Here is a 27,904-nt window from a genome sequence, read left to right as displayed (position 1 = left end):
ATGAGGTCTCATGTTCAAATCCTAGTGGCACAATCACTAGGTAATTTCTTCCCATATGTCCAAGTTTCGGTGGATAGAGTTATTCGGTACCTGTGTTGGTGGGAGGTAGTAAAGGTATATCGTGAAATTAGTCAGGAGTTATAAAAAAGAAAACTTTGTTGACCTTATATATGTACAATGTTATTTTTCAGCGACGAGCCCCATTGCACCCCTAGCTCTGCTCCTTGGGGGGGGAGGGGGGGGGGGGGTTCAACCAATGACATGAGGGAGAGTGCTCCTTGGATGACAAAGTTGCAAGTTAGCTAAAGCAGAGCTAGAATTGGGGTTGATGAAGAATTAGCAGTCACATATTATTACATGGATATTTCCGGTCAAATGTTTATCACTGTTGGATGCAGTGGCGAATTCACAAATTTTGCCAAGTGTGTATTCAAGATTAAATATATATGTATTTTGACTTGTATATGCAATATAATTTTTGGAGCATACATTGTCATTCCCCGAAGAAGGGTGTTCAGTCGACCAACCTTCAATCTATGTTGGATGAGTGTCTTGCTGTTGCTTGCTTGGAGATATGTGCAAAATTCATGTGTAGAGAAACAAAAACTCAATTATGATTACATTTAAGATTAAATCGAATTGAGCATTTCATTCTGAACTGAATGACAATATCAAGGAGCAGTCATTTTGGATATATGTTAACAAGATATCTCGGGTAAAAACTAGTCAGTTTGAGTTATAACCCTAGTCCTTTCATGAATTTCTTTTTCTTTCAGGGCTTTGTTATGATACCAATGAACCTGTTCTCAAACAAGCTTTTGAGCAACATGGTGAAACAATTGAAGGTAATTACAGATGACAGTACTTCTCTTTGTTCTTTTGACTTTGTTTTTTCAATGGAGGTATAAAGCTCACCCTTTTTCAGTGAAAGTAATATGTAATCATAAAAGTGGAAAATCCAAAGGATATGGGTTCGTGAAGTTCACTTCTGAAACTGCAGCTACCAAGGCCTTGAAGGAAATGGACGGTCAAGTAAGTGTAGAAATGATTCTAAATGCTACTTATATTCTTATATTCACTCTTGCGGTTTTGTTTATTATGCTTCTTAGTTATTGGATGGCAGAAATATTCGCATCAGTTATGCCCACAAAGAATGATGTTGAGGGTTTCAACTCTTATCTTTCCTCGTAAGTTTCTAGATTGTTCACTCCTTAGTCATTATCATATTTGTTTCTTGCATATTTGCACACAAATTGACTTCTTCTTCTTCTTCTTCTTCTTCTTCTTCTTTTTTTTTAATTAAAAGAAGTTGCTGATTGTGTTCTTACTGAGAAGCTTCATCATGATATCATAATCTATGTTCCATTGCAATATTAAATACCTTCAGCTATGGTCTTTCATTTAAACTAAGCAGAACTACCCTAAACAATTCTTAAATGACTTGAAGGTTTCATCTTATGACTTAGGTGTGTGCAAGAACTAGCGTTTCAGCCATGAAAGTTGTGTTGAAGATTCTTCAAGTTGTTTTTGATGTTGCATGAGCTTGCTCACATTCCTTGTCCCATACATGGTTAAGGGTTTCAGTAGACTGAAATCCAATGTAAAACTAGCCAAATCATGATGAATTAGTACAGAACGACTTGGTTTTGCTAAGGAAATCTTTTGACTGATCAAAGTAAGTACAAAACTGAAAGCCCATGTCCTCGCTCCTCACCATCTGAACATGAAAGACAAGAATAGAAAAAAAAAAGAAAAAAGAAGTAGATGAATAAACCAACGAGTATTTAGCATAAAATAACTCGCAACAGAATAGGGGATTGGCTGATGAAGACAGCTCCATACGCAAGTTATTAAACTTGGAGTTGAAGTTTGTTAAAAAAAACAAATAAGATCTTGCTAATTAGAGAGGATTATCTAAGTAGTACTATATATAAAAGATGAAACATATTTTAATCACAATAATATCGTCAGATGATGAGGATCTCAACATTATAAAATGTGGTCTAAAAAGGGATGAATGGAGAAAAAGGTGTGATACTGTGAAAAGTAGCACTAACTAGAATTCCAAGACTTTTCACTACTTGGGGAAAGGTGAAGCAACATTTTTCAAAATAAAATGAATAAATACATATACAAACAGAATTTTACAGGTTGGTACCAGATCATGAAAGTAAAAAACTTAAATTCTCAACTTAGGTTCAAACAGATAATATCATCAGTGGATTGAATATCACATTACAAATATTTTTGAATTTTTCCAAAATGTGTGCTTTTGATCGAAAAATTGTAAAAATATGTAGTTTTTCTCTTTTAGAATACCAAAAATATGTAAAACCCATAGATGAAATGTCATTTGCATGCGTCTTAAATGAACGAGCTATTTACTAGTAATTTTGGCTCAAATCGCACTTTAGAAATGAGACTCATAAAATAATTTGAGCTAACATCACTACTAGATTGTTCGTTACCTCAGTTAACTTATGACGTAAAATTGCTTGCTCGTATCGTATGCATTTTGCATATTTTTTATATTCGTCAAAAACTACACATTCCTGGAATTTTGTGGTGAAAAATACATGTTTTAAAATATAAAATTCTCTTTGACACTCAATAATTTATTTCGAGAAAAGAGAATAGAAGCGTATAAATACTTTGAAAGTTCATGTACACATTCATTATAATTAAAATAGTCTACAAAACGGATTCATTAGTCAAAAGTCTTTTGTATGACGAATGAAGAGTGTAGTTTGAGTAATGAAAATATAAAATTTTGTTTTTGACATTGGCATAAATTAAAACAAAGAGGATGAATCATGAAATCTTTTGCTTGTTTCACCAGAAAAGTAGATCATATTAATTGAAATTAAAATTCATTGTGTAAATACAGTGAGCGAGAAATAAATAAATCGCAGTCTTTGTCCAAAAAAAAAATGATTTGGATCAAAGGAATGAATTGTAAACTTTGTAATAAAAAATTCTTTCGGGAAATTATCTGAAAATAGAATTATAGTATAAGGAGAATAATTTTTTTTCTAACTTAATTTATAATTTTTCAAGTATATTATTGAATGTATAATTGAAGATATTTATAATCATGAAACTTACTCAGCCCTTTTGCCTTTTCAATTATCATATAAAGGGAACTAAATTAAAATGGGGATTTATTTATAATCTATCAAGAAAGAAACCATATATGCTAAAAAGTGTAAGGAAAAGAAAATTTCCAGCTCAGAAAAAATAAAACAGTGTTGTCATACTTTATCCACTCAAAAAGAGAGTCTTTAAAAATTAGCACTGCACTAATCAAGGTCTCGAAAAGCTAAGTTTGTAGGCTTTTTGTGCACTGATACCTTTTCCCATATTATACTTAAACCACTTTATACTTCTTTCTTTATTTTGTCATTTTAATTAACTAATAAGGTACATTAAACTACTCTATTTCAAATTGCTAACTCATTTTTTGTTTTCACTCCGTGTTCGTTACTTATTTTGATGTTTGATTAATTTGAATTCAGGTCCGAAACTCTTACTTTGAAGGGTCTTTTTAGAGAAGGGATGCATGTTACATCTTAGACAAAATCACAACTCGATGATCAATGGTGTAATTTGAAGGATAAATTCACGAGCTCTATCGGGCAGAATTGATTATGTGTGCTATAGGTGTAAGTCATGATATCGATGCTTTTTATTAAGGATGAAATAATAATTATCCTCTCAATACAGAGTATCATGGAGTGTTCCTAACTTGTTGGGCATTGTCTTCAATTTAAAGTACAAATTAAGAAAGAATGTCAAAAAGGTTATTGAAAGAATGTCAAAAAGGTTATTGGGACACTGATAGATCATAGACATCAGGTTCTTGGGATAAAAGAATCAACTAACTTTTTTCATTTATATATATATATATTTAAAAAAGAGTTCATTTAAAGGATCTCAGCACATGCCAATCATGTGCAGCAGGCTTGGCAGACAGAAAACCCATATGGGCAAATATTAATTTACTTATTTATCTTACTTTTTTACACCTTTACTTAATCTCCAATTTGCTTTTATATTTTTCCATAAATGTGATTTTTCTATAATAATACATAAGTCCATAAAATAAATTTCAAGAAAAACGCCCTGTGCCCAATGAGGCCTTGCTCAATTCACAAAAGTGTAAATCCCATGATGTTTAAAATTTTGTTCTTGTAATAATCTATTCGAACACGATTAATACATCAAATCATATCATTTTTTATAATTGAGTGATAAATTGAATTAAGAATACATGCTCGAACACAAAATTTCTGATTAAGCCGCGTATGTAGTATTCCCTTGATAATGAAAAAGAATGTTTTGTTTCTATGTGACATGTATGAACACTTGAAGAAGAAATATTCAAAATTAATTAATACTGTAAATATTTTTCTAAGTATATATTCAAGGCCCTATACTCTAATTAGGTTATGTAAAAAAAAACTGACAAGGAATCAGAAAAGCTGAATGAGAACAAGTTGTGAAACTGATATGTTAATGTGGGAATAAACCAAGGACAATAATTAATTATTTTTTGGTTGCATTATCAATGAGATACTCCATACTTCAGCACAATTTGCAACTTATCCATTCCATAAAAATCTCACTTCACAAGTCCCAACCAATCAATTTCACCTATCACATCCTTTCTCTCTTTGTTTATTTTTATTTCGAAAAAAAGTCAAAATTATCTCTGAACTTTAAAAAATAGTTTGTTCATATCTTTCGTTATACTTTAGGGTCAATTATATTCTTACGTCTAACTGCTGCCACGTGGTATCATCTCAGCTCTTAAAAATTATTTTACCCTCAAATATTTTTTTACCCACTAAAATAACTCAAAACGACTAAAAAAAAAATTTCAGCAAAAATAATACGGATAATTTTTCCAGAAAAAAAATATAAAAATAACTCCGTATTATTTTTGCTGAAAAAAATCGGGTCGTTTTGAGTTATTTTAGTGGGTAAAAAAATATTTGAGGGTAAAATAATTTTTAAGGGCTTAGATGATGCCACGTGGCAACATTTAGACATAAGAGTATAATTGACCCTATAGTATAACTATAAGGGTATAATTGGCCCTAAAATATAATGAAGGGTATGAATAAACTATTTTTCAAAGTTCAGAAGTAATTTTAGCCCTTTTCCGTTTTTATTTTTACCAAAATTCATTTTTTTGTTTGGTGTACTTTAAGACTGATAAAACTGTCAAAACCCCACTTATGGAAATAGGACCATTTGGCGACAATAGTCACATGAAGCTTTCGAGAAAAAATTGCTCAAAATTTCAATTCCTCATTTTATTTCTATGGAGAGAGAAAAAAAAGTTGAATTTATTCATGCTTTATTTGAAATTATTTATTATCCTCCATTTTGGTCTAATAGTACATGTGCCGTTAGGAAACAAATCGTTTTTTACCTTGATCCTGTTGGTGCTTTAACTTTACATGATGATCAAAAGTTAAGGGTAAATTTGAACATTTGTTTTGAAGAATTTGGGAGCATGGAATTCATTCATTGCACGCCGGAGCTCATTAAAAACAATGGCAAATACAAAATAATTTGTTAACGATTAAGGTATGAAAGACACATGTCTTGCATTCATTGACGTTGGTGTAATCATCGGGCGAGGACTAGTATTTATCTACATGTTACTTCTTATCACCATGGGATGAGTTATGGTACCGGAAGAGGGTTTAACCCAATTCCCTTTGACGAAAAGTTACATTATATATACAAGGTCAAATTTATTTTTTACGTATATATAGTGGGTGTTGCATCCTCTTAACTTCTCGTATGTTTGCTTCTTTATACTTTAAATACTCTTAGTGAAAATTCTTGCTCCCCATTACCAGTATATGTACCGTGTAATTCTATCAACCAATATTTATGCGAACGGGAAGAACTATCTACTTTTTTTTTTGTCGCCGCACAAATATCATATAAGCTACACGCATTAAATGATATTTTGAAAACAAAGTTCATGAACAAATTGAACTAATTTCATTGAACACCCAATTGTTTGGTGAAGAATAGCTAGCCTTCACTTTGTCAACCATGGAAACCATCTAATAATGCGTAAATAAGGATCAATTAAAATTTATACTCAACGTACAATAAATGTCCCAAGTTCAAGAAATGGTATTATAAGACTTTGAAGAAGCAAAAAGATACAATGGGAAATTTCAACTACACGATATTAATTTGTCCAGCACCTTTAGAATAGGCACCTTTAAATGTTGCCAAATTTTGACATTTTATTATATAAACTTATAGTTATCTTAATGTTTACAACAACAACCCAGTGAAATCCCACATCGTGGGGTCTTGAGAGGGTAGAGTGTGTGTAGACCTTACTTCTACCAAGGTAGGACGGCGGTTTCCGAAAGACCCTCGGCTCAAGAAAAACATAAAAGCATAAAAAAAAGTCAGATAAAATTAAGAAATTCAAAGCGGCATGGAAAAACAATAATATAAAATAAAATAATGCAATCGACACATCTACCACAAGATAATCAGATACCACAAGATAATGTTTCTTTCCGTATAAAACTTCCATGTATTGTAAGGCGTTTTAACTATGATATCTTCTAATTGTAGTGATCATGAGTATCAAACAACACCACAGCAGGATGAGTGTTAATTAATCTAGGGGTGAAAATCATTTACACCCCCAACTATGCATTAAAAATTAAACTTTTTCTCAACGTTGAATAATAGACATCCTCCCCCTTTTATCCTATTAGACTTTTTAAATGTCTATTTTACCCTTACGTTATAACTTTTGTCTTATTTTTTTACTTCTTTATAATCATGATATTTTTCATTTTCTTAATTTATGTAACAAATTTCCTATAAAAAATAAATATTATCTTCTAGGAGAAGAAAAAAGTGAGAAATACTAATTGAATATATAAGTTAATGATGTTCTTAGTAAAATAAATTAGCAGAATAAATAAAAAAATTATTTTATTAAAAATAATCATAACTTTAATATTTATTTATACAAGTGCAAAATAACAAATCATAATAATTTTATAAACATATATCTATGCATGTAATTCAAAAACAACTAAAAATAGAGGCAAATTTTTAAAAATGATTTATTTATACTGTAAATGAATTTTATTAGAATTTAAGAAATATTCCATTAGTTACAAACAAAACTTGTTTATATATATGAACAAGACAATAAGAGAGAAGTGAAATTTACATATACACACATATACATAGATACATACTTACAGCATATGATATTAAAATAATAATCATAAAATAGCATTAGATTTTGTTACAAATTCATAAAAATATTATTCTATCTATAATATTAATGAACTTAAAAAGGAATTTATAAATACCTAGACTAAAAAATAAATATCATATATAATATAAAAATGTATGATTGAAAAAAGCAAGGCTGAAATAGTAATTGCATTGGATAAAGGAAGGGGGGGGGGGGGGGGGGGGGTGAATTTGATTTTTAAAGCAAAGGCGGTGGGATGGGGGAGGGTGAAAATGATTTTTACCCATTAAGCTATTAAGCTAAGTTACTATTGAAAAACTTTGATATAAGCGATTTTTTGCTTCCGCCCTTCTAGACATCACAATAGCTTCTCCTTTTCTTTTTCAAAATTCATTTTGTTGTTCTATTAATTAGGACATATAGAAGTACTACTTGCAGGAAGTCTGTGCTAATTAGCCCGAGTCCAAATTCAAGATGTAAAACTAATTTTCATTAAATTAAAAAAGTAAATGAGAATAAAAAAGTATAATATATGTTATAATTTTTTTATTGCATAATTAATTTAATGTAGTATCACATTAATCATGTTTTGCTTACAATTTTTCATAATTATTAAATTCTCTTAGTCAAATAATTAGATAAGTTTTAAGGAAATAATTATTTATGAGAAAGCAAGTTTAGCAGGAAAATTAACGAATACCAAAGAGACACAAGTGACTCGATATTATACAAACTAAATGATAAAATACGATAGTTGCAACTCAACATTTTTATAAATTTGTGAGCATGTGAGTTTTAGTTATAGATAGAGAAATAGATTTTTTATATATCTATTAGGTTTTCACTCATTATTTTATATGTCAAGGGTTTAGGCTAAATTTGGTGATTTAAGCTTAGTTTTTAAATAAAATCCTAAAGTCATTAGAATGAACCTTAAGAATCAATTTAATTAGTTCCTCATATAAACTTTATGCTTAAAAAAATTAATTCTTAGCGAACCAAACAAAAAATTCTAAGGTCAATTCGATTTGGACTTATGATGATACCTTTATTTTCAAAGCTATATGACATCATCCAATAATTTCTATCTTTAGTATTTGTAATGCACTATAGATATTGTAAAGCCAACAAATAAATTTTCCATAAAATATTCTATTGAGTTCATGAAAATAAAATAAAAAAGAACTAATTACACGAGGATTATACTCAATTCAACACGAAAAATATATAACCTCATACAAATATGCAATTACCAACATTAGTTTTATAGTATAACCTCTTCTCCTATTCCCTCTTCTTCATCCCCTAATGTAATTGCTCAAAACAAATTTTAAAATAAAATTAAAGGTTCTTGTCCTTTTTTTCTTTAAAAGATGTTAATTGATTAATTCTTTAAAATATTTTATACACTAATCTACTAAAAGTCACTGCACTAACCTCTTTCATAGAAAGAAAAAAAAAGATAAAAAAAAAATTAATACAAATTATACGAAAGTTTTTTTTTTATAACAAAATGGCTTGTGCGTGCAAAGGAATTAAAGTTCAAATCAAAATCGGAACTGAAATAAATCTACTTTTGAAGAAAAATCATATCCATAAAAATACCTTAATTAAGTGATTAAATATTTCGTACCATTTTTTTTTAACTAAACACATAAAAAAGCAGGTTTGATTTTCTTTAAAGAAAAATATGATGTGCGGTGCATCAACAAATTAACGGTGGATGAGATAAATACCTTAAAAATATTTAAAGTAGCAATTACACACAATAATTATAAGTAGTTGTGGAAAATAAGTAATTTTTTATTTGTTTTTAATATTGATAAGTAGGCAAAAAGATGTAATCCCAAAAATATTTAAACATAATATAGGAAAACATTATAGAGATGGGATGGGGTAGAGAGGTGAGGTCCGGTGGTGATCTAGGGGTGGGGTTAGGGACATTAGAAGGTGGGAAGGAGACAACGAACTTAAAATGTCACTTATGAAATTTGTTTTTCTTATTCCCGTTAGAAAAGTCATCTTCCTTATTTTATTTTACTTTGGGTAATTAAAGATATTTTATTTACCAAAGTATAACTTTACAGCTCTGATAACGTCCAAATCCACCCTATTAATTAGAATGGGCACGGTCGTATGCAAATATAATTTACCCAACTATGAGTCGGGGTCGAATCCCACAGAGAACAATATATAGGCGATTAGGAAAAGTAGGAATTTTCACCAACTACGCTAAAGCCAAACGATGGATAATGTTTTGGTTTTGTTTGAGAGAATTATAACTAATGCAAAAATGTAAACTAACCTAGAAAGCAAGTAAAATGATTAATGGCCACAAGCATGGATACAAGGGAAACTACGCTCAAGTAACGATCCAATGTACTTCATGATTTACAAATAATGGTGAGTTTATATTACTTAGCCTCGGATAATGACTCTAAATTAGCTTCTTCCGAAGACTAACTAGACTACCTAATTGAATATCCCTAAAGCAATTAGGAGCATTAAGAACACCCGAATATGGCTACAAGTGGTGTCGCCTATTCCTAGGTCGATTTCCATTAGATGAGGGTTAACGCCCCAAATTCTTGTTAATTAATCTTTCCCAATCCCGAGTTTGCCTCTTCCAAGTTTAAACCGAAATAAATGGGCAAGTCTTAGGGTTAGCTACTCCCTTAAGAATCATTCAAAATGAGATTAATTAAAGAAACAATAACTCACTTCATTAGGAATAAAATCATTCAACACATAAGCAAAACAAGAGATTCAATCCAAACTTTAATCAAGAATATTTCCATAAACGAAATTCAAGTATTGAAATGAAATACTACACACATAAATATTCAATACATAGGAAGAGTAGAAGAAATGGGTAAAGAATTTCTCATTGGTGTCTCCAAATCTTCTCTTCCAAGGTGTTGGTGATGAACCCTAGCCTCCAAGAACTTGTGTGTTGTGCCAAAGATAAATGTTTTCTGCCCTAAACCTCTATTTTATTCCCCATTTTTCAGATTTGCAATTCTGCCCGTTTTTGCAGATCTGGCCCGTTTTTGCAAAACTGTCCCATTTGGCCTCTTTTTGAGTTAATTTTCACTTGGTTTCTTCCGATCACTTCTAAATCACATAAAACCTGTAAAATAGATGTAAACGATATTAAATGCACTATTTTCTCAAGCAAACATAGCAAAAATATAAGATTAAAGAAGAGATAAGTTGGTAAAATACCAACTTATCAAACCCCCAAACTTAAACTATTGCTTGTCCTCAAGCAATTCAAAACATAAAATCTCTTTCTAAGGAATTTACTCAATAGTGCACCAACATCATACCAAGTTAAGAAGTCTACTTTAAGCACAAAACATGACTTTGATTGGTACCAACAATTAATTCAAAACATATGAATCACCAACTTCTTCTTAAAAACTTCATTTTCTTTTCAAGTGCTCAAACACCAAGTTAATCAAAGTAGCAATCAAGTCATGACAATAAAGCTTCAAAATTTGCCTCCTTATCACAAAACAACTTTCTTTTGTTCATTCCTCTCAATTGGAAAATGGAACAAGTTCACAACTTAAATTCTCATGTGCCCTCACACTCAAGAGAGAATCCCACACTTAGAAAATGTAATTCAAAACACAAATGGGATATTTAAATAGAAAGAATTAACTCTCTTCTCTCACAAAGATGTTCAATTGCACAAGTAGTACCATAAGCTTGCCCTTCATGTATTTCTCCACTAATATAGACACACTTGGTTCAAAATCAATTAGGACTTAAAGGGTTGTAATGTAGGCTTTTGGTTAAGGTAGGAACATAATTTGGAAATAGTGACTCAAAAACCTCCCTAAGCACTACAATTTTCAACAATCAAAGCATACTTCCTTTGAAATTTTTCCACCCCTTTCTTCATTTTTCCTTTCACCACTTAGTCTTCCCATTATTCACACACTAGTTTTTTTTTTTTTTTTTTTTTTTTTCATTGCACCGTAACACCGTCGACGGACCGTCGATCGTGTTACGGGCCGTATCTCCAACCGTAACTCAAGTTATTCATTTATAGCACAGGAACCGTAACTCATTCGACGGACCGTCACACGTGTTACGGTCCGTAACACCTCACCGTAACACCACCCAAATTTCCAGAAAGTTTTACATGGAAATCAATGGTGTTACGATGGGTGTTACGGTCCGTAACACTGAACGACGGAACCATTTAACAGTTCAATTTTTTTTTTTCTCCTTTAAAGTAACTCCCACATAACAACGTTTTCCAACCATCACCCCCAAACTTAGGCTTTTCGCCTATGTTTGCACTTTCAACGCACTTAAGGAGGTAGGGTACCAAAAGATGGATCAATGAAGAACAAAAGGTTAAAGCTTGTAACATGGTTGCCAAAGAAAAGGTTAAAGGCTCAAAAGGGGTTGACTAGGGAAAATATGCAAAGGTAGGATATTTAAGGCACAAAAGCGGTTCAAGGAAGACCTAACATCATTTTTCAAACCAAGTGTAGTCTAGGATTTCGCCTTGAAACTCATTTCGGGCAAGTTCTAGACCACAAATAATGCAAAAGAACTCACAAATAAACCTCATCACACATGACACATGAAAACTCAAGTAGAATATGTATCCAAGAACCAATTGAAACAAATGAACTCAAAAAGTCACTCATAGCCTAAAGAGACTAATTAGTGAAAGTAAGAGCAAAAAATTAAATCTAAAAGTCACAACAAGAAACCTTACTTCAATCATTTTTCTTTTTCAACAATCAAGAGTTCATATGTTAAGGTTTAAATAAGTTGGTACCAAGCAAGCCAAAAATTAGCCAAGGGGTAAAAAATCACATCCCAACACCATTTTTACTCCTAAACTACCTAACTAAGAACAGAAATAAAATAACAAAAGTGACTAATTCACAACATGCAAAACGAACGAAATTTTCAAGAATTTGAGCAAGTTCCATTTGTAACGTTTATCCACAGCCACACCAACAGTCACAAAATAAACCCGACAAGGGCACACAATCAAGCATAACCAAAATATAACGTGCTACCACATGCCACCCCCAACTAAAAACATTGCAGTGTCCTCACTGCACAAGCAAAAACTGGACAGTTTCTGCAATTTTCAGCAGCTACTGGTTTGGGGCTGTCCGAAAATTCAACCTGCTCAAAACAACTCCAAAAATTCTGAAACTTTGCAGATTAGTCAAAAACCATAAACAAAACTATTCTAAAAACTCAAATTTCAAAAATAATTTAAATTTTTTAAAACGATGGGTTGCCTCCCACCAAGCGCTTAAGTTAACGTCGCGGCACGACGGTTACCTTTTACCACTTTTCCCTCCATTTGGAAGATATGAATTTGCGGCCCAACTTTGAATCAAGATTCCGGTGATGCTCATGAGGCGGTGGTAGGAAAGCAAAGAGGCCAACTTTTGGGTATCGCATTTTGCACTTCTTGGCCCGTGAGTGAGGCATGCCATTTTCTCTTCTTGGCATAGCAAACTTCAAAATGAAAACGCTTTCTTGTTCATCTCCAAAAATCTCCATTGGCTTGATTGGTTCAACTTCCATATCATCCACCAAGCACAACGTTGAAAAATGGCTAGAATGAGGTCCAACGCGCTCAAATTCTAAATTTGCATGAATTTTTGCATCCTCACCCAAAAATGAACTAGAGTCTTCAAAAATTATTTTATGAACTTTTTTATGCAACTCTAGTATCATTTCTTCAATCTCGACATCTTGCATTATTTTCGGATTGGTCGGTTGACAATTCACCATTAGCTCATGAAAATCAATCTTGACCTCTTCTTCATTGGAAACCAACTCAAAATTATGATCCATGGCCCTTTGATATTGAGCATTACATGCTTCAATCTTTGCATTCAATTCGGCCTCCAATTTCCGGATATCAATTTCAAGTAGCTCCACTTCTTGACTTTGCTCAGCATGCATTTTTAGATATTCTTCCATCATCCGTGAAAAGCCTTCACGGTGATCCCCATAGACTTCAAGATGTTGAGCTTGATTCATTAGCCAATCTTGGCTCACCATTTCCATTTTGTCAAGATTTTCTTCATGGTGAGAATCGTCCAAAGCTTGTAAAAATCCTAACATTGTGAAATCCATGTTTTGGATAGTTTCATCATCTCCATTTTGAACTACTTCCCACCATTTGGCCACTATTTTCCCATATTTTTCATTTCTCTCCATAATGCCACTTAACATTTCCTCAATTTCCTTTTTTCGAGTGTTGGAGATTTCTTCTTTATGACTTAGCTCATTTTCTTCAAGTTGAACCACTTCTTCAATTTCACAACTCTTGTTGTGGTCACAAGAATTTTCGGGCTCATCTTGTAAATTTGAAATCTCTTCTTCAACTACATCATTTTGAGGAATAGGCACATCCATGGAAATTGAAAAATTTTCATCCTCAAGTGATTTGTTCATTTCTAAAATGGATTGCCCGACGAGTTCTCGCTCCTCCTCCCTTTCCCGGTCAAAGTATGTTTGGAGCAATTCCATGATACCTTCATATCCGGTACTTTGCCCTTCGTTTGCCATATCATTGTTCCTATCAAACTCAAAAGCACAACTAGTATTTTCATTAGAACAACTTGGGGGAGGGGAAGGAAAATAATTAGGACAATCGCTCCAATGTCCATTTTGACCACCACATATATTACAAATATTCCCATCATAGGATTGAGACGGTGCACACATCTCTCTCCCGGGAGCATTTTCACAATCTTGCCAAAAGTGAGGTCCTCCACAATATGGACATGGGTCATCAAAGTATGAACAACTACCATCCAACCAATTTTCATTATATGATGCCATTTTTTTTTTTTTTTTACAAAAGCAAAAACTGGACAGTTTTTCAGAAACTGGACAGTTTTGCAGAAGCAAAAACTGGACAGTTTTGCAAAAACTGGGCAGTTTTTCAGAAACTGGACAGTTTTGCAAAAACTGGGTAGTTTTTCAGAACTGGACAGTTTCTGCAAAAAAAAAAAAAAAACTGGACAGTTTTTTTTTTTTTTTTTTTTTTTTTTTTTAGAAAGCAAAGAAAGTTAGCTTAAATCCCAAACTAACCTAAATACGCCAAATTGTTCCCCGGCAACGGCGCCATTTTTGATAACGTCCAAATCCACCCTATTAATTAGAATGGGCACGGTCGTATGCAAATATAATTTACCCAACTATGAGTCGGGGTCGAATCCCACAGAGAACAATATATAGACGATTAGGAAAAGTAGGAATTTTCACCAACTACGCTAAAGCCAAACGATGGATAATGTTTTGGTTTTGTTTGAGAGAATTATAACTAATGCAAAAATGTAAACTAACCTAGAAAGCAAGTAAAATGATCAATGGCCACAAGCATGGATACAAGGGAAACTACGCTCAAGTAACGATCCAATGTACTTCATGATTTACAAATAATGGTGAGTTTATATTACTTAGCCTCGGATAATGACTCTAAATTAGCTTCTTCCGAAGACTAACTAGACTACCTAATTGAATATCCCTAAAGCAATTAGGAGCATTAAGAACACCCGAATATGGCTACAAGTGGTGTCGCCTATTCCTAGGTCGATTTCCATTAGATGAGGGTTAACGCCCCAAATTCTTGTTAATTAATCTTTCCCAATCCCGAGTTTGCCTCTTCCAAGTTTAAACCGAAATAAATGGGCAAGTCTTAGGGTTAGCTACTCCCTTAAGAATCATTCAAAATGAGATTAATTAAAGAAACAATAACTCACTTCATTAGGAATAAAATCATTCAACACATAAGCAAAACAAGAGATTCAATCCAAACTTTAATCAAGAATATTTCCATAAACGAAATTCAAGTATTGAAATGAAATACTACACACATAAATATTCAATACATAGCAAGAGTAGAAGAAATGGGTAAAGAATTTCTCATTGGTGTCTCCAAATCTTCTCTTCCAAGGTGTTGGTGATGAACCCTAGCCTCCAAGAACTTGTGTGTTGTGCCAAAGATAAATGTTTTCTGCCCTAAACCTCTATTTTATTCCCCATTTTTCAGATTTGCAATTCTGCCCGTTTTTGCAGATCTGGCCCGTTTTTGCAAAACTGTCCCATTTGGCCTCTTTTTGAGTTAATTTTCACTTGGTTTCTTCCGATCACTTCTAAATCACATAAAACCTGTAAAATAGATGTAAACGATATTAAATGCACTATTTTCTCAAGCAAACATAGCAAAAATATAAGATTAAAGAAGAGATAAGTTGGTAAAATACCAACTTATCAAGCTCAGAATGAAGAAAAACCAGAACCAGACTTGCCTGTAGTTCTGTTATACTCCAACTACATTTTTACTCCTAACATCTAGACTAAGCATAGCAGTTTAGCATTTGTAACATTAGTCTATTTCTTGGCTTCATATTTGCTCTGTAAAACACCTCTTGTGTAATTTATTTCAAGATCCCTTCAATACTCCTGGTTTGTTGTTGGAAGAATATGTTGTTTCTTTCTTTCCATACATCGTAAACAGTGGTAGCAAGTGCTACTTTGTATACCCCAGCTTGACTGCTCCTTCCCTTACACCATGATTCTGCCCACTTAAGTTCCTTAGTTCATTCTGTGTTGCTTCTGTTAATGTGTAGCCATTGTAGCATCCCGCACCATATGCTCCTAAAGTAAGTACACTTAAAGAAGAGATGGCTAACTGCTTCTGGCTCACTATCATAGTTTGCATTGATCATTGATACCCATACCCCGTCCTTTGAGTCTGTCACAAGTATATAGTCTCTCCAAGGCAGCTAATCTCAATATAAGTATCCACTTAGTAGATCCCTGATTGCCACATATAACCCCTTTCCAATTGACTTTCTCAAATGGTCCCTGAAATCTCTGATAGATACTGTTGGTGGTGACGTGGGGTAGTTGGTGAACCTCTTTTTTTGAATACCAATCTTCTTTATTTTTAAGAAATTTATTATCCAAGAGAAAATGCTTTCTAAAATTTTTAACCAACAAAACATGAGAAAATTAAAGAATATTCTTCTCCATACCAAACACACCCCTTCAACTAAAAAACAAAAATAATTTGGCTCCAAAGTTTAAATTTTACCGAAAAACACAAGAACAAATAATATAAAATATAACCAAATAGGGGGCAAGAAAAAATTCTTTAAATAAGTACAATGTACTTCAATAATAAAGGCTGCAACGGTAATCTTAAGAAAATGAACAAAGTACAAAATTGAGAAAAGGGTGAAAAGCCAATCAGAGCATGTAGCCAAGTGTAAGAATAGATGTTGAAATTTCTATGGTGCTCTTTGTGAAGTGGAGCAGCTTCATTGGTCAAAAAATGATGTGAAGACGACAAAAGCTCCGTATTGGCACTTATATATATAGTAGTAAAGTACACATGAGAGCAAACACAACAAAGAAATCTATTTGTGACACTTATAGAGCGTTATTGGAGTTTTAATAAGATCATGTTGATTAGTCATAAGGTTAAGAGTCCCACATCGGCTATTTAAAGATGAGTGGTTTCTTTAATATTATTTAGGCAATTTTTTCTTCATGGGCTATATCGAGGTTAAATTAGATTCAAAATTCATTTTTTACATAATATCAGAGCAGGACTAATCTTAATACTCAATTACGATGTTGGGTCCCCCGTAATAAATTGTCTCTACACCAGATGTTCAGTTCAGAGCGTGAGGCAGGGAGTTAAGATTCCAATATCGGTTATTCAAAGGATGAGTGATTTCTCGAATATGGCTTGAGCAATCCTCTCCTCACGAGCTAGCTCTTGTGGTTGAGTTCGACACAAAATTCATTCTTTACACAAACAAAGCCACAACTTAATTGGTGATATATAAGTAAAGAACTTAATTTATACTATATAGTATTAATTTTTTTTTATACTCTATCATCAGTCAATAGAATTACGTGTAAGAGATGGGCATTAAGGGAAAATCAAAAGCGTGATGATGAAGGGTCCAAATCAAGAGAATTAAATGTAAGAGATAGAATTAACTAAGGGCCTATTTGGAAAGCCACCTGGTAATGGGAATTGGTGTAATTACTAGGGTAGTAATTACACAGTAGTGTAATTGCAACGATCTGTTTGTTTGTCATAACGTAATTACAGTGTAATTACAAGCGTGTTGTTTGGTTGCACAAGTGTAATTACACAGTCAGTTTAACTTAAAAATAAAATTTAATTATAAAAAATTTAAAATTAATATTTAAAAAATATTGCCTTTATAAATGATATTAAATTAGTTATTTAATAAAACATTGTTTCTTGAAAATATATTAATTAATAATCATATATTTGTAACTAATATTGTAACAAAAATAATTGATATATATTTTTCAAATTAATATTTAATTTTAATTAATTATAAAACTTAAAAGAAGACTTTTTTTTGTGAGAACGTCATGGATTGGATGTTTGACAAAAAAATAATATTAATAAATATAATGTCATAACATCATTCAGATGTTTGACACAAAAAATCCATCAAATGTAAGTGGAAAATAAACAATATGCAATGTGAAAGCAAATAACTTAAAATTCAAAATATAACCTAAATTCAAAATCCAAAAGAAAAAGTTCAACATAATACTCTTATGTCAAATTTCAACATTACATAAGTAAGTTCCAACGTAACTTAAGTAAATAATTCAAAAGAAAGAAAAAATATAAGTCTATAACCCCATTCACAATGAAATTATACTTTAATAACGTTACCTGTTATATGTCAAGTTTGTTAATAACTCATTCTTTCCAATATTAAGAGGTGTAGTTTCAAATATTAGAATAATAACACGGTTATGCTAAATGAATAAAATAAAAAAATAAAAAATTTACTAGCAATTACATGGAATCATAAGAAGTAAAGGTTGGGAATGAAAAGAAAGAAAATGAAAAATAAATAATATAAAAATAAAAATACATTTTAAAAAATAAAAATAATTAAAATAATTAAAATAATAGAAACAAAATAAATTAAAAATGAAAATGAATTAAAGTAAAAAAATAAATAGACTAAAAAGTGACCCTGTAATTACAGGGTGTAATTACACCCAATTCTCAGCCCCCCCCCCCCCCCCCCCCCCCTTGAGAATTGGAGAGTGTAATTACACTCTGCCAATTACACCCAATTCTCACCTAACTGTGTAATTACCTGATCAAACAAACAGGCCAAATTGTGTAATTACACCCAATTACAATTACTTGGGTGGCTTTCCAAACAGGCCCTAAGTCAAACTTATTAAAGGGGAAAGAAATAGAGTGACGATGGAAAAATCAAGTCAATAGAATTAAATGATGAGATAGAATGAAGTAGGTCAAACTTGTTGCTTCAATTGCCAAAAAGTAAATAATTAGAAGAAAGTAAATTAGGTGTTTAGGATAGCGATATATCATAGGTAGCAGCCTCTATCTCTATGCTAAGAATCAACTGACTTTCTATTAGATTAATTAATTATCTTAATATATAACAGTTCATATAAAGCATTTGAATCATAGCACATGACAAAGACATGCAGAAAATCTATATTTACAAAAACAAAATACAAAAAAAAAAAACAATCATTAAGAAAATATTCTGCTAAATCATCGATGCATGTAGTAGGATGAACGAGGTCTCTCTATCTTCAAATTAGAATTGGTTTTGAGCCCTAGAATTAGAGAAGTTTTTGGTAAAGACTGTTTTCTCTTTTTATGAGTCTGTTACAAACAAATTTGAATTAATCAAATAATGAATACCGAATCCAAATGGCTATACCAAAGAAAAAAATATCCAAGAAAGCAATGGATAAAAACTTACCTAAATTCAATGACACCCGAGGATGGGACCTACTAGGTCAATGAATTAAAATAAAAATCATAACGTCTCGGATTTAAATTTCAGTACTGAGAATAATACTAGATGGTTTCTTTCTATCTATCTAAATTTTGATGGACAAGGCCACCCAAACCAGTGCTAATGAGAGATAGCAAGATATCCCGTAAAATTAGTACAAGTGCGTACAAATTTACTGAGATACCATGATTATAAAACAGTTTATTTGAACATAATACTTACAACATATCAATAAATGACAACATACATAGTTTATTTATCACTAATATAAGTATGTATTTTCGCTTAAGTGATTGATGAATTTCTGATTTCTTTTTATAAGTATTCTCAGAACGAATAAAAAACTGACAAAGGTGTCCGGTTTTGTCAGCAAACCTCAGTAAGAAGCAATCTCAGAAAGAGCCGTTGGAGTATACAATTGGATTTGTTTGGTTTGAGTGATAATAATGTTTATTTGCAGCATTATATGTTATGTACATTATCCAATCTTCTATATTAATATTTCACATCACCAATAGTATAACTATACGTATAGCTGATCATATAGTGATTAATTCTAGTGTTTATGCAGAGTTTTACTATTGAAAGCCCCCAAAACTTATTAGTAGTAGTGGTATAATTTCAACAAAAATACATGAGTTATTTTATACAGGATAAAAATATAAAATATTAATACGTGAATAACTGTATGTAAAGACAGAATTAAAAAAAGTAGACTATAATACCTAATAATCTCCAATACAACATTTGATTGCATTATTATTCACCTTATAATAAATATTTTTAAAAATTGTTCACTCGAAATTTCACACCCATTTTGGAATCCGACTAATTTGGATTCACATTTAAAAATTCTAGTTTGGGAGGTCAAGTGTTACCTATCAAAGACAATTTAATTTTCAAAGTTCAAACATGCGACTTTCAGTTAATGATGAAGAGTATTTAACTCTGTATCAATACCTTTCACGATAAAAATCTTACATTAAGCCTCGACATAATATGTTAGATGCTGTTTAGATGCTATACTACTATCACAAAACATTATCTATATAGTTTAAAATTTTCAGTTCCCAAGTCCCTAAACAATTGCCTATTTACTCTCTCTATATAAAGTTTTTTTTGGAGGGAGGGTTGGGGGTGGGGTGGGGGGCGGATACATTATTATGAGAGTGACAAAGCCCACTTCTTGAAGTTGGACCAGTGGGTGACAAAAAGTCACATGATGGCTTGGCATATTTACATGTGATAAAACTACTCACCCATCGCTCATAAATTCCCCTTTCCATTTTTCCTTTTCTATTTCCATGTATTCTTCATCTAAAACTTTTTTACCTCAATATTCATTTCAGAGTTTGATTACTTCAAATTTGTATGGTGTAAGATTCATTCAAGGGGTATGTGCTGCCTGACATTTATTCTCAGAACTTCAACTCGAGACTTTGATTAAGGGGAAAAGATCCTATCAACTATTCCCCACAACTTTAATGGTAAAACATCAAAACTTAATACCATGCACATAAAACAGTAATAATTTATAAGTATGTTTGGAAGAATCGTTAATTTAGCTGAAAGTCTTACCCGTTGAGATTTTTACAACTCAATAGACTCAAGACGCTCCCCAAAGATTCTCACTATAAAAAGATGCGAATTTTTAAAGGACGTTCCCACCGGAACGCCGTCCAAAATATGAGATTTTCGTCAAAAATGTTTTGGACAAGACAATTTCCGATGAACACCACCTAATTAATTGCATAAACACATATTGATTAACACCTTGAATAGTATTGTTCGGTAGCAAAGTCGTGATGAACAAATATAATTAGGTACTTTGGTAACACTCAATTCTTAGGTCATGAATAGTAACTTTCAACTATGGAAACACTCTAATCACATGTAACAATCGAAGTACTAGTTCTCCACGCATTGTTCAATGTCCATATCTAAGAATGGTCCTAAAAGTTAGGAGAACAATTTTTCAATGTTGATGAAAATGGGAACCAAGGGATTAGTACAGATAAAAAGATCCAAAACAGGGAAGTTTCAACAAGGACAAAGGGAGGTCCCAATATTGATGAATTCAGATTAATCTTGTTGTTAAATACTGAAACTTTACATATGCAGGAAAAGCAAATCTATAAATACAATCAATAACATAATGATTATTCTTTTAACATTACATAACATGCCAAATATTTTTTACCTTAAGACCTAAAGTTTATCTCATTGCAAGTTGATTGATGGAATCATAATCAAGTTGATGTTAGAGGCCGATTCAGACTTTGAAGTTTGTAAGTTCTAAATGTAAATATTAAATGGATTTAGAGACAAATGCAAGATTTAAGCCAAAATTATTGAGTTTTGCTCATCCCTAAATGGTGTATCCGCCTATGGTTGATGTGATGATCCAATATGAGTGAAGTATGCTACTTAGCCAAGTGGAACCCTCTCGGAAGGGAAGACAATCCCTCGCTATTTATATATGTTCTTGACATTTGGTGATTTATTTCTATCTGTTCAAGCCTTTGTGTACAGAGTTATTCAATATTTGTGTTGGCGGGAGTTGGTAGATACCTCATAAAATTAGTCGAGATGCGCAAAAGCTTACCGAACACAACAGTTATAAAGAGAATACAAATATTCCTGATGGAGTGTTAGGTGGATGAAATATTGTATTCGTGTGATCTCTGTGGTAAGAGGGTATATTTACAGAACAAATAAAAAATATATTAATAGACTTGTTACAAAATCTATACGAATTAGGTAAATTAAGAAGAAGCAAATAAAAAATATTAAATAAGGTGAGGAAATCGTTTTACTTATTTTATCCACTTTTCTCCCTCTATTCATAATTTAGAGATAGTTCCTTGATTTTCTCCAACTTTTGCTTCTTTATTTCATCCACTTTTCTCTGTTCATTCAAAATTAAGAGATATTGTTACCTAATTTTCTCCAACTTTTACTCAAAAAGTCCATTATAATCAGTAATTTTTATGTACAAAGTTCATATACCAAAAAGCATATATGTATAATTTTCATATGCAATATGTATAACTGTAAGATTCTTATAATTTTTTATATATGAAATATGTATAAAAATTATGTGTATTTTGATTATTATAAAGTACATATAAATTGTATAAATCTAATCAAAGTATGTATAAATTGATACAAATCAGGTTCCACACAAAGTTCATACTCCAGAAAATAAATATATATTAATTTTTGTATGCAATATGTATAAATTCGTTATAATTTCTACAGATGAAATATGTATAAAAGTTATATGTATATTATGATTATGATAAAGTACATATAAATTGTATAAATTTTGATCAAAGTATGTATAGATTATGAGAAAGTATATATGTATAATAAGTTTTATGATTGATACAAATCAAATTCCATCAGCGTTTCTTACACATCAGTTTTCAACATTTTAAAGACTAATTGATATCGAATTTGTTCGCATTTCGTACACATTGTGGCGCATATATCTAAAAAATAACATATAGCAGACTCAATACACATTTCATACATATATTAATTTTCAACATTTTTTAAAACTACAGCTTATATAATTTATACAGATTTTCAAAACACACAATGATCATATATATCTCAAAACGATACAAATCAATTTTTATATACAATTAATACACAAGTTAGTAATCAAAAATACTTTGTAGTATTGCTTTGAAAATTTATAATAGGAGAGAAGATGAATTTTAGGTATGAAAATGGTGTCTATCATAAAGGTGTGTGAGAGAGAGAGAAATATTTTTAAAAAGAAGAAGAAGTTGAATGGTAACTATGCTGGAATTAAGTCCACATTTAAAATCAAATTTTCCTCTTTAAAAAAAGCCTAAAATTGTGGGTATTCCATTAGTCCAAATTTGATATACTTTATAATTTCGTTGGTATGTTTTGTAAATAAGAAAAAATATCCTTATGTTTTGTAATACAGAGTATTAATTAGGTATTATTAAGTCATTTTCCCTTAAAACAAATTTGTGAGTAAAGGGAAAAAAAGTAGACTGAGTCAGTGTAGTGAACAAAAATTCACCTCCTGTGACAAGGAGGACATGTGAATTGTTATTCTTTTCAGTAATATGACTTCCAACAGGCCAATCTCCCTTGGGCTTCTTGTCTCTTCTACTAATGGACCTGCAAATAACATAATAGATCTTGGCATTTGCATTTTTTTTCATATTTTGTGCTGGTCTTTCATTTTTGTCCCACAAGACAATTATTTTTTTCGCAAACATAAATTTATATTTTTGCATTATAATATTCACAATTTCTATCCATGTCTTTAATGAACTTATGCCCCTCTACGCATAAGTTCGATTGCCAAGCGAAAAAAAAATTAAAGACCAGCCCATTTGAAAGGCAAACTGTGCAATTTGTAGGAAATGACCCGTGGTGTCCTCAAAAGTGTCGGGTCTTTATTTTTTGTTCCCGCTCAATCAATTCCTTAAAAAATGACCTTTAACTTGAAAAGATTTTCTGAGAAGAACTTCTGTTGCCTATCAGTTTCACTGTGTTGAAATATCTCCAACTTTTGTTTTATTGGTAAAAGCTAGAACTTATTCCTGACGTGAAGCAAAAACTTTGCCTAGCGAATTTTCTGAAATGGAGGCTATTTTTTTTAATTTTTATTGGATTGGGCTTGGGATCAATTTGCAAAATCGCCAATGTTAAAAACCCAAAGAATAGAAAGAACACTTTCTTAACACCTGAAAATACAGTTCAAGAACACAGCTTATTGCCAGGGCAAAGCGAGATTTTCATTCTTTGTGGTGGCTTTCAATGCAGCGTTTCAATGGATTCTTTGTAAATAATCAAACCCCACTTGCTAGATTTGTCATTTCTCGCCATTCTTGCAGCAAATTGTTCGTTGGAGGTCCCTATTCTTTTCATTTTTTACTCATACTATGCGTTTTTGAGTCTCTAATTGATTTGTATTTATGACTTCTATGACTCTGTTTCTTTACTTAATATCATGATGGACATATAGATTCAGTGAAATAAAACACTTCTGGTAGTTTTAGTCTCTTGTTTCTACTAAAGGTGCATGGATTTTTCGTCCACTGTGTCCTAATTTCCGTTACAGTCTTCAGATCCTCTTAATCGTGTTAAAGTTTAGGTTTTTCCTTGTTAGAAAATATGTAGGGGAATAAGGGATGGGGGAGGAGGGGTAGTGCGGAATGAGGATTTTCACAAAGGAGAATCCATATAAAGATGTAAACATAGGAAGAACCCGAGGGAATTCAACATTTCCTACAATACAACAACAACATACCTAGTGTAATCCAACAAAGTGGGGTCTGGGGAGGGTAGAGTGTACGCAAACTATAATATATACAAAAAATATTTTGACTTTGGCATGAGGTCTCATGTTCAAATCCCAGAGGCACACTCACTAGGTAATTTCTTCCCATATGTCCAAGCCTCGGTGGATAGAGTTATTCGGTACCTGTGTTGGTGGGAGGTAGCAGAGGTATATCGTGAAATTAGTCAAGGTGCGTGCTGGATGACCCGGATACCACAGTTATAAAAAAGAAAACTTTGTTGACCTTATATATGTACAATGTTATTTTTCAGCGACGAACCCCATTGCGCCCCTAGCTCTGCTCCTGGGGGGGGGGGGGGGTTCAACCAATGACATGAGGGAGAGTGCTCCTTGGATGACACAGTTGCAAGTTAGCAAAAGCAGAGCCAGAATTGGGGTTGATGATGAATTAGCAGTCACATATTATTACATGGATATTTCCTGTCAAATGTTTATCACTATTGGATGCAGTGGCGAATTCAGAAATTTTGCCAAGTGTGTGTTCAAGATTAAATATATATATATATATATATATATATATATATATATATATATATATATAAATTAGTTTTGACCTGTTTATGCAATATAATTTTTGGAGCATACATTGTAATTCTCCGAAGAAGGGTGTTCAGTTGACCAACCTTCAATCTATGTTGGATGAGTGTCTTGCTGTTGCTTGCTTGGAGATATGTGCAAAATTCATGTGCAGAGAAACAAAAACTCAATTATGATTACATTTAAGATTAAATCGAATTGAGCATTTCATTCTAAACTGAATGACAATATCAAGGAGCAGTAATTTTGGATATATGTTAACAAGATATCTCGGGTAAAAACTAGTCAGTTTGAGTTATAACCCTAGTCCTTTCATGAATTTCTTTTTCTTTCAGGGCTTTGTTATGATACCAATGAACCTGTTCTCAAACAAGCTTTTGAGCAACATGGTGAAACAATTGAAGGTAATTACAGATGACAATACTTCTCTTTGTTCTTTTGACTTTGTTTTGTCAATGGAGGTGTAAGCTCATCCTTTTTCAGTGAAAGTAATATGTAATCATAAAAGTGGAAAATCCAAAGGATATGGGTTCGTGAAGTTCACTTCTGAAACTGCAGCTACCAAGGCCTTGAAGGAAATGGATGGTCAAGTAAGTGTAGAAATGGTTCTAAATGCTACTTATATTCTTATATTCACTCTTGCAATTTTGTTTATTATGCTTCTTAGTTATTGGATGGCAGAAATATTCGCATCAGTTATGCCCACAAAGAATGATGTTGAGGTTTTCAACTCTTATCTTTCCTCGTAAGTTTCTAGATTGTTCACTCCTTCGTCGTTATCATATTTGTTTCCTGCATATTTGCACACAAATTGACTTCTTCTTCTTTTTCTTCTTCTTCTTTTTTTTAAAAAAAAATTAAAAGAAGTTGCTGATTGTGTTCTTACTGAGAAGTTTCATCATTTAAACTAAGCAGAACTACCCTAACAATTCTTAAATGACTTGAAGGTTTCATCTTATGACTTAGGTGTGTGCAAGAACTAGCGATTTCAGCCATGAAAGTTGTGTTGAAGATTCTTCAAGTTTATTCTTCAAGTTGTTTTTGATGTTGCATGAGCTTGCTCACATTCCTTGTCCCAAACATGGTTAAGGGTTTCAGTAGACTGAAATCCAATGTAAAACTAGCCAAATCATGATGAATTAGTACAGAACGACTTGGTTTTGCTAAGGAAATCTTTTGACTGATCAAAGTAAGTACAAAACTGAAAGCCCATGTCCTCGCTCCTCACCATCTGAACACGAAAGACAAAAGAATAGAAAAAAAAAAAAAAAAAAAAGAAGATGAATAAACCAAAAGAAAATCAAAGGGTAGGGCTGAAGGAATGAAGCAAAGAAGAGAGATGGATTTATTGAAAATTTACAGCTTTACAAGATGAAACCACAACAATTTACTATCCAGAAGACATTCTTATTATTCGAATGACGTATCTGTCTCAAGCAGAAACTTTTACCTTAAATATTTGAAACAGAACGAAATGCCTTTTGACTGTGTATCAACTCAAAGTAAATTTAACCATCTGGATTATAGTTTTTCAGCTTCTCAGCTTCAAACTTTCTCAAAGCAGTAGAACTCAGTTTGTCTCTGCTTGATTCTTCTGGTAGTAAATCCACTTCTATCTGCCCAACAATATTCCATAAAATATTGTGATCCCGGATTAATTCGTGCAAGAAAATAAGCCCTTTTTATTCTGATCGCGGACAATAGAAAAGATAGCACTAACATAGTTTGAGAACGAAGAATCACATTTTAGGCCTGCGTTATACCTTAAGCTGTGAGAGACCTTTCTCAACCCTCCTCCTATTGACAGAGAGTCCACCAGATAACGTCTCCTTGCTATCACACAATCAGTTTAATTAGATAACCTTCAATTACCAGAAAAAAGATATTGATAAATGAATAACTTGTTTGGAGCCTTAAATCTTTACTTCGCGGAATCTTGTATTGTTACAAACTATAACTGCAGGAAGTATTTTCTCAAGACTGAGATACTCTTTTTGGAGGATCCAACATGTGTGCACCGAGCAATTTGGAGGATCCTAGTAAACATAGACCAAATAAATAATAGAGGAAGGAAGAATTGACTAAGAACCTGACAACAATTGCCTCCAAATTCTCATTGATGATCAATGGACCATAGGGATCAACAATAGGTTCCACTTGTACAACCAACTCCGGCTTTATAGACTGGATTTAAGGTTGAAAACAAGGAACATTCATTAGCCTTGCAACAAATATAGTAAAAGCCTTCTGTATGAACATAATGACGTGAGGGAAATGCTCGACTGTAACCTAAGGGGATTGAAAATATAAAGAAGTAAACATATGAAGAAGTCAAGGGATTCAACATCTGCTATATATACATAAAAATAGTTTTGACCGTAAGCTGATTCACCAGTAAAGAAGGCTCCTTCCAGTGACACTGAGAATCAAAATTATTAATCATACCAGTTGAAAGATGTATATCAAGGAACATAATATTTGAGCTTCAAGTACCTTTATGTAATCTTCAACATTTTGCATTCTTATAGTGAGTGCACTAATGTATTCTTCATGACGTAGGACAATATCTGAGAGTGTAAAGAGAGGATGAATACTTGGGATTCCCAACAACGAACACAAAGTCAAATCTCTTGAAGAGTAACAATCACAAGGCAGTTTGGTTGCCCTTAAGATGCATGAGTGTGTGCATTCTTCTGATATTGGGAGTGACCATCGCATGCTGCGCGATTTATTATAACGTTAATAAAGAAACTATTCTGCAGATCTACTAACATTAAGGACAAAATTTTAACTGCACGTTTTGTAAGGCAAAAACTAACAGACGGATTTGAGTATACATGAAGAATCAGTTGCAGACTGAACACAAAGTTGTAACCATCGATCAAGGTAGCCTCA

At 32.2% G+C, this 27,904-nt stretch overlaps 2 protein-coding genes across 5 annotated transcripts; both read left to right on the top strand.

Annotated features, from left to right (window-relative positions):
* Positions 1 to 26,546, top strand: LOC132613422 (glycine-rich RNA-binding protein 4, mitochondrial-like). The gene is made up of 5 exons (XM_060327444.1): positions 1 to 114; positions 749 to 845; positions 926 to 1,032; positions 1,110 to 1,187; positions 25,976 to 26,546. Exons 1-4 carry the CDS (start codon positions 1 to 3, stop codon positions 1,155 to 1,157), a joined length of 366 nt encoding a protein of 121 aa, XP_060183427.1. The 3' UTR covers positions 1,158 to 1,187; positions 25,976 to 26,546.
* On the top strand, positions 23,809 to 27,603 carry LOC132614538 (glycine-rich RNA-binding protein 4, mitochondrial-like). 4 transcript variants are annotated; one of them, XM_060329003.1, is made up of 5 exons: positions 23,809 to 24,022; positions 25,345 to 25,413; positions 25,493 to 25,599; positions 25,691 to 25,754; positions 27,569 to 27,603. In XM_060329003.1, exons 1-5 carry the CDS (start codon positions 23,929 to 23,931, stop codon positions 27,586 to 27,588), a joined length of 354 nt encoding a protein of 117 aa, XP_060184986.1. In that variant the 5' UTR covers positions 23,809 to 23,928; the 3' UTR covers positions 27,589 to 27,603. The 4 variants fall into 4 exon arrangements, with proteins under 4 accessions (XP_060184986.1, XP_060184987.1, XP_060184989.1 ...); XM_060329004.1 differs by lacking the exon at positions 27,569 to 27,603 and adding an exon at positions 25,957 to 26,546 and having other exon boundaries at positions 23,811 to 24,022; XM_060329006.1 differs by lacking the exon at positions 27,569 to 27,603 and adding an exon at positions 25,957 to 26,546 and having other exon boundaries at positions 23,825 to 24,022; positions 25,677 to 25,754.
* Positions 27,604 to 27,904: the final 301 nt, after the last annotated feature.

The sequence above is a fragment of the Lycium barbarum genome, chromosome 10 (genome assembly GCF_019175385.1).
Source record: "Lycium barbarum isolate Lr01 chromosome 10, ASM1917538v2, whole genome shotgun sequence".
Lineage (NCBI taxonomy): Eukaryota > Viridiplantae > Streptophyta > Magnoliopsida > Solanales > Solanaceae > Lycium > Lycium barbarum.
This window is presented reverse-complemented; position numbering and strand designations above follow the sequence as displayed.

Bases quoted from the DNA above. Each gene is read 5' to 3' on its own strand.
- LOC132613422 (XM_060327444.1), top strand. From the start codon at position 1: ATGAGGTCTCATGTTCAAATCCTAGTGGCACAATCACTAGGTAATTTC. The intron at 115-748 runs GTATATCGTGAA...TTATAACCCTAG, and splicing joins GTTGGTGGGAGGTAGTAAAG to TCCTTTCATGAATTTCTTTT. The intron at 1,033-1,109 runs GTAAGTGTAGAA...TATGCTTCTTAG, and splicing joins TGAAGGAAATGGACGGTCAA to TTATTGGATGGCAGAAATAT.
- LOC132614538 (XM_060329003.1), top strand. From the start codon at position 23,929: ATGCAGCGTTTCAATGGATTCTTTGTAAATAATCAAACCCCACTTGCT. The intron at 25,414-25,492 runs GTAATTACAGAT...ATCCTTTTTCAG, and splicing joins ACATGGTGAAACAATTGAAG to TGAAAGTAATATGTAATCAT. The intron at 25,600-25,690 runs GTAAGTGTAGAA...ATTGGATGGCAG, and splicing joins TGAAGGAAATGGATGGTCAA to AAATATTCGCATCAGTTATG.